General features: G+C 38.6%; 1 protein-coding gene across 4 annotated transcripts in view; it reads left to right on the top strand.

Moving 5' to 3' along the window:
- Positions 1–17,263, top strand: part of SEL1L (SEL1L adaptor subunit of SYVN1 ubiquitin ligase) — a 56,660-nt gene that overhangs the window by 2,325 nt on the left and 37,072 nt on the right. For 2 of the 4 annotated variants that reach the window (XM_072839580.1, XM_072839581.1), the window contains exons 2-3: positions 3,388–3,425; positions 4,253–4,484. The exons of the other annotated variants lie outside the window; for them this stretch is intronic. In XM_072839580.1, coding sequence (XP_072695681.1) covers positions 3,388–3,425; positions 4,253–4,484 — 270 coding nt within the window. The remainder of the gene's footprint in view (positions 1–3,387; positions 3,426–4,252; positions 4,485–17,263) is intronic. 4 annotated transcript variants of the gene reach the window in all.

Below are 17,263 nucleotides of genomic sequence, written 5' to 3'. Positions count from 1 at the left end.
ATTTATTACCAGGTGTGCATTTATTACCAGGTATAATTCCCAGCCAATGAAGGGAATCTTGACTCCATCACTGTTAGTAGCTATTATTTCATACCTTGCTTTAGAGGCATATAAAAATATGACACTTTTATTGGAAAAGTTTTCTTTTTCCTGTGCATAAAGAAGACTAAAAGTATATTTCTCCATTTTCTCAGTAATGAAAGATGTTATAGTTTTTCTTTTTTATTCTTTATATATTTTTAAAATTTTTTATTTAAATACAATTTGCCAACATATAGTATAACACCCAGTGCTCATCCCATCAGGTGCCCTCCTTAGTGCCCATCACTTAGTCACCCCAACCCTCCCACCCTTTTCCCCTTCCTCAACCCTTTGTTTGTTTCCCAGAGTTTGGAGTCTCTCATGGTTTGTGTCTCTCTCTAATTTTTCCCCACTCAGTTTCCCTCCTTTCCCTTATAGCCCCCTTCACTATTTCTTATATTCCACATATGTATAATTTTTCTCACTTAGAAATATATGTTGTCTTATTTTCAGCAGGAGGAGACAAATGGTTTGCTTTTTTTTCTTTATGCCAAACAGTGTTACAGAATCTTTTAAATTAGGTTCTCTGCTAAGTATTTCAGGTAATAGTTCTATTATCAGATATTCAAAGAGTAAATTTCAGATTGCAGACAGTATTTAATTTATTGTCCTTTTGTTCCTTAAAACATTATTGTGAGTCAATAGGGAAGATGGTGGTATTCTCTTTTGGCAGGTTGAGAAACAGGAGGCTGACCAACCTTGCTATATTGAACCACGTGTATACAATTAATATGTAATGAAGCCAAGGTTTGAACTTAGCTCTCCAGGCTTCGATTTTGGAGTAATTAAAAATCAGTATTTTAGGATCTGCACAGATTCAGTGGTAAAGCATAGAACGGGATGTCTGCTCTCTTCAAACTCTTAGGACTTCTGTGTTTGAAGGTCTATCAGTCTGGTTTACGTGACAAATTGGAAAATGAATTTGTGTTGATTACTTTTCCCTGAAAGAATATCCCTGGTACTTTTTTGCAGTTGAGCTGATATAATAAAAATGAAAGTTGATCTTTTTCAAAGGAAGTTTTACAATTACTAAAGTAATATAAACCGTTATAATTTGGATGTGATGCTGTTGAATGAGAATTCTTTTGCATTTTTTCTTTGTGTCTATTCTGCTAAAAGCATTATTTTTATTTACACATAACTATTTATACATGACTTTTATTTACATATATACATACATGAATTTTTCTTCACGTCTGTATTCTGCTAAAAGCATTATTATTTTCTTTATATATATATATGACTTCCTATCGGAAGTTTCTTGATTATAAGCAACTTCTATAAAAGTGTTCTTGTGAATGAATATATCAGTTTGAAAGAGAAAATAGCTTATGCTTTAAGACTACCATCTGGAGTAGACTTTCCCAGTTTAGTAAATGAGAAAGAATTCTCTTATTTACCAGTAACATTAGTATATATTCCTAGTTTGAAGAGAGAAGAGACAGAAGCATGATGCAATTCATGTGAAATAACCCTGTTGCAGGTTTCCAGGTCTCTTGGAGTTCAAAAACACATTTTGCTACTTGAATGTCTAATAGCTTGTAACATCTCAAATGTACATGTTTTAAAATTTATTTATAGGTACTGCTTTATATACTTATTAGCTACATGTGTAATCTGTTGTGAGAGACAAGGTACTAAATTTCATGATTTAGTGATTAGTAATTTAAGAGTTCTGGCTCATCTAAAGTTTGGGGATATACTGTATACATTTATACATTTAATGTCTGCTCTTGATAGACTAGTTAATGTTTGTGATTATTTAAACACATCCACACATAAAACTTTGATATATAATAGAGATGAATTTTTTTCTTGTATCCAAAGATTTACTGAGAATGGAATTTGAACTGTCTGTAAGAATTTGGGCTTTTGGTAAAACTTGTGAAGAAATCAGCACTATGAATGATTGTTAATTAACTGCCATCACTACTTAAATGTTATGGGTTCCGTGGGACTAATACCTGCTGTACCCTTGATTCCCCACCCATCAGAAATAAACATATTTGGAAGGTAGCTTAAAAGTAGTAAATGTGAAAGCAGCTTAAGTGTTCTTTGAATTGACAGCACTTTTCTTATATGGCAAAACCTCACTGGTAGACTAGTTTTCTCAAATATTCAAAAGAAACAAATGCTGTGAAATAGTATTGTGTTATTTTACACATAATGAGTTGGTTATACTTCTTAAAGTTAGCTCACTACTTTGATAATACAAATTCCAAAGGGTGTTTTTCTTATGCTTGAAAGAGTTACAAGTTATGAATAATATTTAGGATGTAGCCATATGAAGTAAAGTTAAATGGCAACTCAACACCAAGTTTTCTGGCAAAAAGCACATGGTTTTATAGCATTTTGTCTACTGGTTAATTTCTCATATAGCTGATGAGCTTATAACTGAAGCCCACTCCTGTATAAAATCAGATAATTTTAAGAATAAGAAGGAAACCTAGAGATCATTTGGCAGTTGTTGTTTTTAAACTGGCCAGGAATACAATGACCAAGCATTTACACATGGACATTATGTTCAATGTATTTGTATAAGATCAGGAAAAAGAATAACAAGTCCAGAATAGAAGAAATAGCAGAAAAACAGAATAGTAGAAGGACTATTAACATAATTGGACAAAGCCAAAGCAGCAGATATGAATTTGGAAGAAAGGTGTAACCAGGGGCTGAAGTTATTATTCATTGAATATGAGATATTGATTACTTAATAGGTCTCATATGAGTGAGTACATGATGGTATGGTGCTGCTTTTTACTTTTATCTGGTTAACTCTTCAGTAGAGTAGAACACAAATCCTAAATATCTTAGTCTAGCAACTCTCTCACATGATAGTAATTGTTAGTGTCTATCTTTCATAAACAATAAAATGCTAATCACTAAAATAAGCTAAGTGACTCCAGATTCTAAGCAAAGGAAAAGAATAGGTGGAACCCTGAACCACAAAATCAGATATTTATTTTTATAAGTTTAGTAACTCAGTAGTAGACTAAATGTGAACAGTTTTGGATGGTATCTGAAGAAGTGTCTGGTGGTAGTGGTAGTGGTGGGTCTTCCTATACATAAGACAGGTGAAGTTAGTGTTTTCCCTGGGAAAAGAGGAAGAACCACCCCACATAGCCCCTTGTTTTCCTTTTACCTAATCTTTTCTGAACAGTTGTTGAATACAACCAATTTTTAGACAATTCTAGATATATTTATCAAGTGTCTAATTATTATTTGTTGTATTTATCAAGTGTTTTAACAATATCTGTGATTTCCTAACAAGAAGGATGACAAAATTGTCTTAAAATCTCTTTACAGATGAAGAAGGCAGTCAGGATGAATCCTTAGATTCCAAGGTGTGTACTAAAATTTGCCTTGACCAGTATTTGATGCCCAATTTAAAAGCATGAATTATTTGGCTTAGAATAGGAAATCCTATTCCCCTGTTCCCCTTTTGGGCAACAGAATTGGATTAAGAGAAAAAAAAAAAGAAAAGAAAAATGTAGCTGGTATCAATACACTAGTTCTTCTGGGGGTGGGGGGAAATAACTGACCTGTAGGAAAATAATAACTATTTTTATTCAGAATGTTAGTTGTTAGGTTTAGTTTTAACTTGAATGTGCTGCGTATGTAGGAGCCTAAAGGCAATAACATTTTTACTGCCTAGTGAGAGATCAATTTTATTCCTATGTTTTTAGTTTAATTTTGAAGACTTAACCTCTGCCATTTGTTTTCACTTATATCAATTTTTATAAATCTGTTGAGCTAATGCATTTAAATTGGTTGATTCAGTGAATAACACTTTTTTATCCAAGGAGACCATTCAGTTATGATTTCTGATCTCTAGATTTGAGGGAATATAGATAAGAAACAAAGTTGTAGCACAGGGCTTTCATAGTGGAAGTATAAGCTATGTTGGGAGTTTATAGGGGACCCTAATCCAGGCCTCCGGAGTTAAGGAATGCCTCCTGGGGGAAATAACATCTACGTTGAAATTGGAAGAAAGAATCAGGTTAGGCAAGTGATGAAGGCATGTGATAAACACATACCAGAGTTTAGAGAGATGAGCAAGTATGGCACATTCACAGCTGAAGGAGATATATCTGGATTAGTAAAAGTAATCAGATTAGGTTGGAGACAGTCCTGATACTATTTGAAAACTAAAAATACTTTATATTCTCAGACTCCTTTGCCATCAGATGAGTCGGTAAAGGACCACAGCACAGCGGGCAGAGTAGTTGCTGGGCAAATATTTCTTGATTCAGAAGAATCAGAATTAGAATCACCTATTCAAGAAGAGGAAGATAGCCTCAGGAGCCAAGAAGGGGAAAGTGTCACAGAAGAAATCAGCTTTCTAGAATCTCCGAATTCAGAAAACAAGGACTACGAAGAGCCAACAAAAGTACGGAAACAAGGTAGTCTGGACATTTTCCTTGCTTTTGCCTAACTTAGGAAGGAGACAACTGAAATCTTAAACTAGCATACAAAGATGCAGAAGTCTGGTCTTATTGATTATGAAGCACATGTAATGTGTTGAATATAGTATGACTTCCTAGAAAGTTTTTTTAAGATACTATTTATTCATAAGAGACAGAGAGAGAGAGGCAGAGACCCAGACAGAGGGAGAAGCAGGCTCCATGCGGGGAGCCTGACATGGGACTCGATCCCAGGTCTCCAGGATCACGCCCAGGGCTAAAGGCAGCACTAAACCTCTGAGCCACCCGGGCTGCCCACTAGATTTTTATATGCCAGTTATTCACTTAACAGATTTGACCCAAGTTATGTAAGCTGAATTTAATCATCAAAATTGCATTTGTACTATAGTAATATCCTAACATCCTCTTTTCATACTCTAGTATGTAATTATCTGCCCAAGTGGTACACAAAATGTAAACTCAAGAATGATAGTCTAATATGCTACCCTGGTTATTTTCAGAATTATGTTAGGATTTTTACTGCTTTAACCTTCTCAATCTCCCTAGGAAATTGATGTAGTTGTTTATCTAACATAAACTTTGATCCCCTTTCTAACTTTTTACCTTCTTGACACTCTCTGTTTTTAAATTTAAAATTTCTCTTTCTCACAATAGAGTGTGCTAAATACCTATCCTTCTAAAAATTAATTATTAATCCACTCCGCCCTGTTTCACCAACCTTCTGTCCTTTGTTTATTATTTCAAAGATCACCCACTTAGTATTCTGTTACTGCCACTTTTGGAAATTGATTAAGATTTTACCTTTCAAAAATACAATTTTTTTCAAAAGTAGAGTTTTTTTATTACAAATATCCATGCCCATGAATAGATAAATCATGTCTAAAAAAATTAAAAGTATCTTAATCCCATCAACTAGACATCAGAGATATTAACATCATGAAGAAAACTCAGGCTCTTTTCTAAATGTATAGTTTTAAGAAGACTAAATTGGATGTATTTATATATATCTTTTTACAGCCCACATTTTGTGCTTAACAGTTTATCTTGAACATTTTCCCAATCATTAGTATTATTTTACAATTTGATAGTTAATGGCTATCAAAAATTTTACAGGTGGGGCAGCTGGCTGCTTCATTTGGAGAAGCACGTGACTCTTGATCTTAGGGTCATGAGTCCAAGCCCCATGGTAGGCATAGAGATTACTTAAATAAATAAAACTTTTTTGAAATTTACATATAAATATACCATAAGTTAGAAATAGATTGCTTACTATTTTTTTTCTGTGATATCATTTTAGATGTACCTTTGTGCATACCTATGAAAATTTTCTCAGTTTTTTAAAGTAAATTTGCTGGACTGAATGTAAAATTTTAAAAGACATTTGATCCCATACTGTTAAATTATTCTTCAGAAAAGTAATTCTGTTTACTTCATTTGAAACAACTCCTTTTCCTGTGCCTCAGCCAATTATGTATTACCATTTTTAAATTTTTGCCAAATACTATAGTTTAATTCATTCTTTTTAATTTTTTATGAAGGAGACTTCAAAACAGAGAAGGGTATAATGACCCTCTGTGCCCATCATCCAGGGTCAGTAGCCATTCACATTTTCTCTTGTTGCATCTCTGCCACCCCATACACATCTTTTTGCTTTCCTAGAGTATTTATAGCAGATTCCACATTATTTCACCTGTGCACATATCTCTAAAAGTGTCTTTTCTTTTCCCCAACGAAATGACAATGGTATTTTAACACCCAGCAAAATTAGCTATGATTCCTTAATCATCCAGTCTCTCTGCAGTGTTCCCTGTGTTTCAAATATCTTTTTAGAATTGATTTGTTTAAACCAGTATCCACACTAAGATCTTTGGTTTCTCTTTATCTGTAAAAGTTCTCTTTTGTTTTTTATTTCATTTTATTTGTTAAAATAATGTCCCTTGTACTATACAATCTCCCACATTCTGGATCGAGCTGGTCATATCCTTGTCATTGGACTTCTTCCACCATCTGCTATTTAGTCTGTATGCTGGAAGTTAACTCTAGAGGCTGAGGTATAGATGTAGCTGTTTTTTTGTTTTTGTTTTTAAGATTTTATTTATTTATGCATGAGAGGCATAGGGAGAGAGAGAGAGGCAAGAGACACAGGCAGAGGGAGAAGCAGGCTTCTTGCAGGGATCCTGGCATGGGACTCAATCCTGGGTCTCCAGGATTCCACCCTGGGCTGAAGGCGGCGCCAAACCACTGAGCCACCGGGGCTGCCCTGTCGCTCTGTTTTTTTATTGAGACTATCTCATAGAGTGTTGTGTACTTTCTATGACATTACATCCAGAAGCATAAAGGATCTGGTTTGTCCCACTTCTGGTAATTGATCAGTGAGGCTGGGTCCTGTCAGCCAGATCCAGCCATTCAGAGTACCCTCACTGATCTTTCACCTAGAGGTTTTGACAACCATTTGTTGGCTGGGTCCATTATTTCTCTAGGAATTGCAAAGTGATGGCTTTCTAGTGTATAATTCCTCCAGCACGTGTTACCTAGGATTCTTTTATAAAGACAAACTTTGCCTTATCAATTATTTGCTTGTTCTGAAACACAGTCCTTACAGGCAGGATAAATGCTTGGTTCTTTCCCTTGAAATATTTTCAAATAATTTGATGCCCTAGCAACCTCCAAAGGAGGCCAGTAAGTACATGTTTGTTTGTTTGTTTGTTTGTTTGTTTCTGTTTGCTTCTGAGCATCATTCCAGATCCATGGGTTTCACGTATATTTGCTTCATACAGTTGCAGTCCTTCTTTTTCATTGCTCAGTTATCCCATTATTGCATACTGAGAGTCCCTTCAAGTCCATACTTTTGTTCTTTTGACTAATCATAGGTGACTTTTTAACTTTTTTCTCTTTAGGCAAGATGGGACATCTTAAATTCATCTCTTACATTTCCTAATCCAGAAATGAATCAGCCATTTCTAAAAAAAACAAAAACAAAAACAAAAAACAAAACAAACACCCAGATTCCTTTAAGTGTGAAATTGTATTTAGACACTACAATCTAGGCATCAGTCTAGACATCAGGGACATGCATTGACAACTGAGTTGTCAGTACTGGTAGCTCTTAAAATATCATTCATCCTAGTTCTTCCAGTTCAAATGAAATACTGTGAGAAAACCCAATGGGTCAGATTGACAAACTGTGGACTCTAAAGAATCAGAGATCTGGGCAGCCTGGGTGGCTCAGCAGTTTAGCGCTGCCTTCAGCCCAGGGCCTGATCCTGGAGACCCGGGAGTGAGTCCCATGTCAGGCTCCCTGCATGGAGCCTGCTTCTCCCTCTGCCTGTGTCTCTGCCTCTCTCTCTCTCTCTCTCTCTCTCTCTCTCTCTGTGTGTGTCTCTCATGAGTAATTAAATAAAATCTTAAAAAAAAAAAAATCAGAGATCTTAGTACCAAACTTGACTAATATTTTTAGAGATATAGGTGAAGTGTTAAGAAGTCTGTGACTGCCAGCACTACTCCCAGGTCCTGCTTACCTCAATGAGGATGTACCCTGGCCCAGATTTTAACATATGAGGCTTCTAAACGATGCATATGGAATGTCACTTCGTGAAAGGGAGCTGTTTCCATTATGAAACCTCTCCATTTTATTCTCTGATAACTGCATAGTTTGTGTGATATTTTCTAGGAAGTCATTTGTCATAAATATATACCTCCCGGGTTTATGTATAATGAGCATTCTAGACACACAACATACATCCTGCTAAAGGATTCCATAGGTAAGGAGGACCCTCCTGGTAGTAAATACCTTTAGTGTGTCTGCCAGAAAGTCTTTGGTCAGCATGTTTCTAACATGATTCTAACACATCACCTCTCTGTTTATGTATAACATAAATTACATAGGCATGGCTTTGTGTGCAGTCCCAACTACATTAGAACTGGGCAGTATGAAATTTAACTTCTAAACTTGCTTCCTTTGTTGGCCTTTCATCCATATCTCTGCCAAATTGATCTTCCTAAAACCCAAAATCCATAGCTTCCCTATATGCAACCCTTTATTATCTCCCCATTTGCCTGTGAAATGAAACTCCTTAGTATGATTCCCAAAAGCTTCCACGTGCAGTATGCCTGCTGTCCTCTGTACCTTCATCTCCTGCATCTCTGCCCAGGACCCTCTTGCAGCTATATCAGACCCTTCACCAATCTTCAAATATACCATGCAGTTTATGCCTCTAGGTCTTTGTACAAGTTCTTCCTACTGCTTGAATTACCTTCCTCACCCCCTTGCCCAAGTTAATTGTATTTCTACTTATCTTTAAAGATGAACATAAGTTTCTCCTTTTTGAAGCAGATCTGAACCACCCAAGGGCAGTTGAAGAGTCTCATGTCTGTAAGAACTTCCTGCTTGGTGTCCCTGCTCTCCTCCTTTCCCCCTTATGTCAGTTCTCTTAGCAGCCAGACAACTTTTCCTTTCTGTTTACAGCCTCCAGTGGCTTCCTATCACATTCAGAATGAAGTCCAAAAAGGCCTTACATGATCAAGCCCCTCTGACTTCATCATCTGCCACTTCCTTTCACTCACATGGCTTCAGCCACACTTGCCTTCTTGCTGTTTGTTGACTATTTCATACTTATTTCCACCTGTGTCTGGGATTCCCAGGACCACACCTCCAGCTTGATGATTCTCTGTGAGACTCACAGGACTGAGCATGTAGTCATACGTACAGCTATGAGTTATTACAGCAAAAGAACACAAAGCAAAATCAGTAAAGAGAAAGGTGCATGGGTGAAGTCTTGGGAAAACCGGATACAAGTCTCCAAAGGTCCACTTCCTGGGGAGTCACACAGAAGATATTTAATTTACCCAGCAACAAGTTGTGACAACATGTGTGACATCCTGCCTACCAGGAGCACTGATTAGAGACCTAATATCTGGAGTCGTTTTAGGGGCCTAGTCATGCTTATTAGCACATACCAAAATTTCAGACTTACAGAAGGAAAGCAGGTGTTCACCATAAACCATATTGTTTGTACAGTTGGGATGAGTCACTCATAACAGGGTAGTGGGAACTCTTCCAAAATCTTCAGTTCCCAGTCTCTAGCCAAGGGCTAACCTAATACACCTTTTCAAGGACAGAAGTTTAAGCCTGCTATGTGAACTCTTCTCTGCACAGTCTACCCCCTGGTCATTGGCCATCTTGTCTTTACAGCACAGTTATTCTCAGTAAGACCCAGACAATAAAGAGTGGCCAATCTGCAATACTGATTTCAATTATGAGTCCTGGACTTAGCCAATTAACAAATCCCATTAATCATAAAGGCCTGCCTTAGCCAGATGGCTTCTTCCTTAAATATCTATATTAATTTTTTTACCTAGGCATAAGCCATCATTTCTATCCCAGCACAACTGGCCAGTAAGTTGAAACTGAGGTGGTGGTGTGATAGTCAGGGAGCACGTTAAAAATACAGTCCCAGAGGGCACATGTGATAGCCCTAGAAACAAAGAGTTTACCATCATTGGGGCACCCCAAGCAAGACATATGTTAGGCAGGATAATGTGGCCTTCTACCATGGCTATCTTGTCCTTGAGTTTCCAGTCCAAGTAATTTAGTTCAGTTTTTAGTTTCAGAGAGACTGCCACATAGTTCCAAGCAGTTTTGTTGTCCATAACACCAGTTCATCCACCTCATGAGTGTGGACAACAAACATCTGGAGGTTTTCTGCATGGTAAGTGCAGAGGCTGAGCCGCCTCCTGCTGCCTCATAGCCCTGTCTGGTATGAGCACAGGCTCCTCAATCTGAATCACTCTCAATAGCTTCGAAAGGTACATGGAGAGTTTTCCTTTGGGAATGGGAAGAAGCTTCCAGAAATAGCTTCAAAAACCAAACATCATAATTCCTTTTTCCTTCACTGGTGCCTCTCCAGGTGCAGGGGGCTTCAGTTTCTTTCCCTTGGTTGTTACAAAATCAGTGTTTCTATTCAGTAATCATAATTTTATATTTTCTCAGTCATCCCCTACCCTCATCCAATCCTTTTGCTTGAAGGGATGCTGTATGAGGGGCAAAATATCTTCACAGAAAAGCATTTTTATACAGCTGAGCCAGAAAAACATCATGTTCAAAAATTGGTCAGGACAAAAATCCCGAATTTTCAAAAAATTTCAAAGTGGGGTTATGTAACCTTGCACCCCTTTCACCCTGATCACTTATCCAGTAAGCAGTCTGGAAAAGATCATTCCCTCTCTAAGGACAACTGCATTGAATAATCAGATGGCACTAAGATGTATGCAGGAGAGAGAGAGATGAGGGAAGCAGTCAGGTAATCAGTCCCTTGTTGGAGATGGCAGCTCATGAGGAGAGCCAGACACAAGTTAAGACCTGTTCCATGGGGGCCAGTAGTCCCTCTGTCGTTCGAACTGTCAGGAGCAAATAGAGGGTCACAGTCCCTGTGGTGTATCTTCTCCCAAATTACAGCTTCAGACAATAGTTAAGAATATGGTTAGCCTCTGTAGCAGAAATACAGAGCCAGTCAGCAGCTTGACTTCAGACGGTCCCATCAAAGAACAGCCCTGTCCTGTGACCATTTGTGTGTGACTCAGACAGTCCAGCCAGGCAGGCATTCACAATTTTTCTCACAGTATGGGGCCCCCCAGAGAGGTGGCGTAATGTACGGAGGTCAGAGTCTGAGATCTGTTTGTTGAGCCTGTGCCTGCTCTCGGTTTGGTCCAGCTCACATGGAGGCAGGAAGCCTATGCCAGACAGCATCACGTTTTAGCTTAAAATCAAGTCCAAGCAAATACGATCTATGAATTCAAGATTTTTAGAAAGCCAGGGGCTTTTTTTTTTTTTTTCCAGCAGCAAAGGCAAGATGCTGGAGGGCCATAACATCCAAGTGGTATGTGAGGCTGTGCTACGCCTTTGTCTCGTCAGCCTTTGGGCTCCCACTTGCGTATGCAAGCTTGCCCTGTCTGTCTCTCTGTTTCTCTCTCCCTGCCTCCACACACATATATGCCCATCAGGCTCTAAGGTCAGTACTCTACCTTCAGAAGCCAACTAAAACCTCTGTAGGACTCCAAAAATGTGTTTCCATCTGTAGATTACATCTGTCCTCTTGTCTCCTTTTCTACAGGGCTGCACTAAGCAAACATCCATATCTTCCATAGCAAAACCCAGCAATTACAGAGGCTTGTTCTGTACTCAAGAGTTTCAATTCTAACCCGCCCACTGGCGGCAAAAAGCAAGGAAGTTTGTCCCACTAACACATTTCTTTTTTGCAGCTTCCCCTGATCAGGATGATTCCTCAGGCATGTAAGCATTTAACATTATCAATTTTTATCATGCATGCATTTGCAATAACCAGGAAATACAAAGCCACTAAAAGAATTACTTTTTTTTTTCTTATTGCAAATTTACTGGAACTGCCAGGAAGTAAATTCAGTATTTACATGTTAACTTTACAGCTGCCAGGGAAGATCCTGGCTGGAATGCAGGGGAGGAAGGGGGAGTGGGGGAGGCCATTGCAGCAACAGCTAGACTAAAAAAAAAAAAAAAAACCTCCTGGAGAGCAGGCTTCTTCTCTTTTCTTTCTGCTTTATCTAAAATTTTACTCCAGCCCTAGTGATGTGGGAAACAAAGGCAAAAGAAAAATTAAATTTCCTTACTACTTATAGCCCATTGACAAGTCCTTGAAACAGGCAGAGTGACATTCTTCTAGGAACTCAGCTGCCTCAATGTTCATACTTTGCTAAGGGCAAAAGGCAATCTTAGCCCGACCCCCAGAACCCTGTAAGTCTACTTAACATACAAAAATGCCTTTGGAAACTTCCTTTATCTCTACTTCTCAAGATATATGTTGGCAATCATCCCCCAACTAGATGACCCACTGATATACATCTGAAAGATCTCATGACTCAGATTTTATTAGACAGTAATAAATGACCTTCTCCCCCCACCCCCACAACAGCTAGCCCCCTCCAGGTCTTGGAAACCTTGCTTCCAAAATTCCTGAGAGACTTATGCTCTCCCTAACCCCCTCCCAACTTGAAAGTCTATCATGGGCCACTCCTGGTGACCCTGGTGCAGTTCTTTCTGCTCATGGTCCTGTCCTCTTGCTTTAAAAAACCACCTTTTTGCACCAAAGACATCTCAAGAATTCTTTCTTGGCCATCGGCTCCAAATCCCAACATCATTCCTACATCATTAGGACCTGGTTTTACTCCCTCTTAACCCCGTCTTCCCCTCTACCCCACTTGGAGGAGAGAGCACTGTAAACTTTTAACATTTTTGGCCCACTCACCTTTGGGAATTTGGGAGCCCTTTCTCCTATCTGGCGGATAAAATAAAACCCAAAGGCATCACTTTAGCCACCATGGCCAAAAGCAACTAGCCTACTCTCAAGCAGAGAGTAGGATCTATCATTTTCAGGTTCCACCATTAACTTTTACCTCTCACAGCACACAGCTCAGCTGCTGCTGCTGCTGCTGCTGTGTACCATGGATAGCCCTGTAACCACCTGACCACCAGAGATTCATCATACCCTGTCCCCTACCCTTCCTTTCCCAAACACTGCTTTCATCATGTTTCAGTGAGTGAGTGTCAGCCTAGCAAATCCTACTTCTGATGCTAGCTGACTTTAGAGGTCCCCAAGACCTCCCCAAAATCCATGATTCTCTGGGAGGACTCAGCGTACTGCTGTACTCACAGCTTTAGGTTGTTGTAGCAAAAGGATACATACAAAGCAAAATTAGCATGGGACAAAGTCCAAAGGACACAAGGTTTCCAGCAGTACTCTTCCAGGGGAGTCATAAAGGAAGTACTTGATTCCCTTGATTCCGGTAGCACATGTGACATCATAGGTGAAATGTAACCTTCTAGGGAAGCTCATTAGAGATCCAGTGCTTGGAGTTTTTAATGGAGACCAGTCATGTACCCAGTCTCTGCCTGGCATGTATCAAAATTACAGGCTCCCAGGAGGAAAACACATGTTGAGCATAAACCACTTTGTACAGACAGTTTAGGCACAATGAGTCGCTTCTCTCAGGGCAGTGGGAACCCTTCCAAAATCTAACCCAGATTCTAGCCAAGGACCCACTTTTCAAAGGATAACAGCTATGCCTAGGGTAACTGTTTTCTGCACATCATCCCAATAAACATTTTTTGAAAATGAATGACTATCAAGAGGGGAAATGATTATGTGGTAGTGTTTCCTACTGTAGAATACTCATAGTTTGGTTTTTTTTTTTAAGATTTTATTTATTCATGAAAGAGACACAGAGAGGCAGAGACCTAGGTAGAGAGAGAAGCAGGCTCCATGCAGGGAGCCCAATGTGGGACTCGATCCCAAGACTCCAGGATCATGCCCTGGGCTGAAAGCAGACGCTCAAACACTGAGCCACCCAGACATCCCCTCATAGTTATTTTTAAAGGAACATTTTTATTGCAGATAACAAAATCCATCAAATGGTGGCAAAAGCAAAGGTTTCTTTTGGTTTCATAGTTCAGGGCTTGTGCCATCAAGGACTCGAGCTCCTTTCTCTCCTATTCAGTCTCCTTGGTAAATTAGCTTGATCTTCACGTTTGTTCCATGTGGTCACACCTGGTGATGGCTATCCCTCCAGGTCCTGGGTCCTCAGGAAGAAGTGATACCTGCATCAGAAGGGCAGGAGACTCCCCTAGGAGCCATCAGTAAAACTTCCAAGACAGTCACTTGACCATCCCTACAAAATCCATGATTCTCTGGGAGGACTCAGCATACAGCTGTACTCACAGCTTTAGGTTGTTGTAGCAAAAGGATACATATAAAGCAAAATCAGCATGGGACAAAGTCCAAAGGACACAAGGTTTCCAGCAGTACTCTTCTAGGGGAGTCATAAAGGAAGTACTTGATTCCCTTGATTTCCGTAGCACATGTCTACACAAGATGAGGAAAAGGCTAAGAATGGACAATCTGCAGTCTGCCACCTGGAACAATGGTAGTGTTAAGTGAAAGTCACATTGCACATAATTCACTTAGAATGACCCTTGTGTTGGTCAGGGTTCTCCAGAGAAATAGAACCAAAGGCTATCTGCTGGCATGATTACTTCTTGGTCTTTGTTCTGTTAGACCTTCAACTAATTGAATGAGGCCCACCCACATGGAGGGTAGTCTGTTTTACTCAAAGTCCATTGATTTAAATGCCAATCTCCCCCACAAACACCTCATCCAGAAACATCCCAAAATAATGTTTAACCTACTATCAGGGCACTGAGGCCTAGCCATGGTAATGCACACAATTAACTATCACAGTTCCCTTTTGTGAAAGAAAGGCCTTTTTCCCCCCATGAATTAGCAAGTGAGAAGAAAAATTAACTACTTTTCTACTAACAGCGGTTACCTCGGGAGAAAAGAGGGAAATAAGCAGCGGTGTCTAATGATGACTGTGATTTTTCTTTAATTTTGTATACTTTGCTAGCTTGGATTATCTTTGTTACAATAAACACATTATCCAGATAGTCTTAAAAATAAAAAAAGAATTAAGTCAAATAATGAGCCTCTTGGCGCTGTTTCGAATGACTAAATCCTGCTTAAATTGGGTTCTGAAATAAGCAAGTTGGTGGAGTAATAAGATGGCATTGCTGCATCATTGTTACTTGCATGGGGGTGGCTGGGAATAAACCAACCTTACTTTAGTGATCAGATTTAACGGAAGATAGATGGTTAAGGACACAGACCATTCCCTACAACGGGTGCCAACTTTAATGAATAAAGGTTTTGTTATTGTTGTTTCCTTTATTTTGTTTTGTACAGTTGTGTAAGAAATTATTTTTGCATTTAAGAGACCATCTTTGTGGAAAAGTGCACGAACGGGGGCCTTTGAAACTCTAAGGACTATCTTTGAAGCCATTATTTAGAGAAGCTCACTCTTCTAAATTGCAGTTTTCCTGAGCAAGTTTCTATCTGTATGGTTTCTGATAGTGCCTGTCATTTAAGTGTCATGAAGCTTGTCACTTTTTTCTGGGCACACGGGCCAGTGCTTGCTTCTATTTCTACTTTAAAATGATTAATTTCTCACAGAGAGAAGTGAGCTCGTAAACTCTGATTTTAACTTTTTGTTCATTCTCCATGTTTACATTTCATTCTTCTGAAAATTCTGTTTTAATCCTTAAGCAGGGCCTCCCTGCATATAGTCCACTTGTCTTTCCTTTGTTCCTTAACATATGTAATTTCTCAACTGTAGTTAATAATTCTCAGCATTGAGTAAAAGCAAGCTCTTGTAGCAAATTATATAACATTGGTATTTTCCCTAAGAGATTGTTATCCCATATTTCCATAATAAATACCTCTTTATTTGCTTTGTCTCAAATATGGTTTTTACTTTTTTTTTTTTAAGATTTATTTATTCATGAAAGACACACAGAGGCAGAGACAAAGGCATCTTTCCTGATGGTTGAGTTTTTATCTTGGTGTTTACTAAAATTGATGAACACTATATGACAGTTGAGGTTGATCGCTTTTTAACATTAAATGATTGTATTATAACTATTTTCTACTGTAAGTGTGTTTTACTAAAATGCTACTTACCGGGCAGCCCTGGTGGCTTGGCAGTTTAGTGCTGCCTTCGGCCCAGGATGTGATCTTGGAGACCCGGGATGAAGTCCCACGTCAGGCTCCCTGCATGGAGCCTGCTTCTCCCTCTGCCTGTGTCTGTCAGTCTGCCTCTCTCTCTCTCTGTGTGTGTGTGCGTGTGTCTCTCCTGAATGAATGAATGAATGAATGAATGAATGAACGAATAAATAAATAAATAAATAAATAAATAAATAAATAAATAAATCTTTTTAAAAATTTAAAATTTAAATAATGCTCCTTACCTTTTATGTTTGGAAGTACAAAATTGCTTCAAACAAGCAGCATGATTAAGTAGTTTTCTTATTAACAGACCATTCATATGAACTTACAGATACAATATCAGTCTTTATTGGCAGTGTAAATCCCCCCAAGATGAGAGAAAATTGCAAAGCTAAATCCCTTACTTTTGTTTTTATGGATCAAGAAGTTGATATTTTTGGGTTTTGTTTTGATCTTACCATTAGAAATGAGGAAAAGATAGTGTCTATTCCCAGGACATTTAACTCAGTTCATATAGCAACATTCTAACCACTGTTGCATTGCTTCCTCTCTCTTGGGATTCCTTCCATCAGCGTTCATATATGCTGTAATAGTTTATATTTTAAAAACCAGAACCCCTTCCAGTAACCACCTTACTCCCCTTTGTAGCATCATTCTTTGAAAGATTTGTCTGTATTCACTGATTTCACTTCCTCTCTTCTCATTCTGTTATCTGACTCCCATGATGCTCAGGTCCCCTCAAGACCTGTAAATCCACTTGATGCCAGTCATAATTTTCATTGCTGGATAGTTGGCCAGTTCTTGGTCCTCATCTTACCCCTCACATTTTTTTTCCTACTCTGAAGATGCTCTCATCACTTACCTGTTGGTTTTCTGGAATCTATCTGAACTTGAAATACAAGGTTACCCTGACACCCAGCCTTTGATCCTCTGCTCCTGTCTATGCCAGGTTTTTAGGTAATGGCTGCACTAAAGCTGATTTAATCAATCTCCTATTGTTAGACTTTTGAGTTCTTGGTTTTGTATCTTTATACACAAATACATTCTTACACACATCTCTTTGTATCCTTATGGGAGCATTTCTACAAGTAAACATCCTAGAAGTAGAAAAATGTGATCCAAAGTATGGGCTGTATAAATTCTAATAGGTATTCCTAAAAGTCCCTTTTTAAG

The sequence above is a fragment of the Canis lupus genome, chromosome 9 (genome assembly GCF_048164855.1).
Source record: "Canis lupus baileyi chromosome 9, mCanLup2.hap1, whole genome shotgun sequence".
NCBI classification, from domain to species: domain Eukaryota; kingdom Metazoa; phylum Chordata; class Mammalia; order Carnivora; family Canidae; genus Canis; species Canis lupus.
Note: the sequence above shows the minus strand (reverse complement) of the source record. Positions and strands in the feature narration are given on the sequence as shown.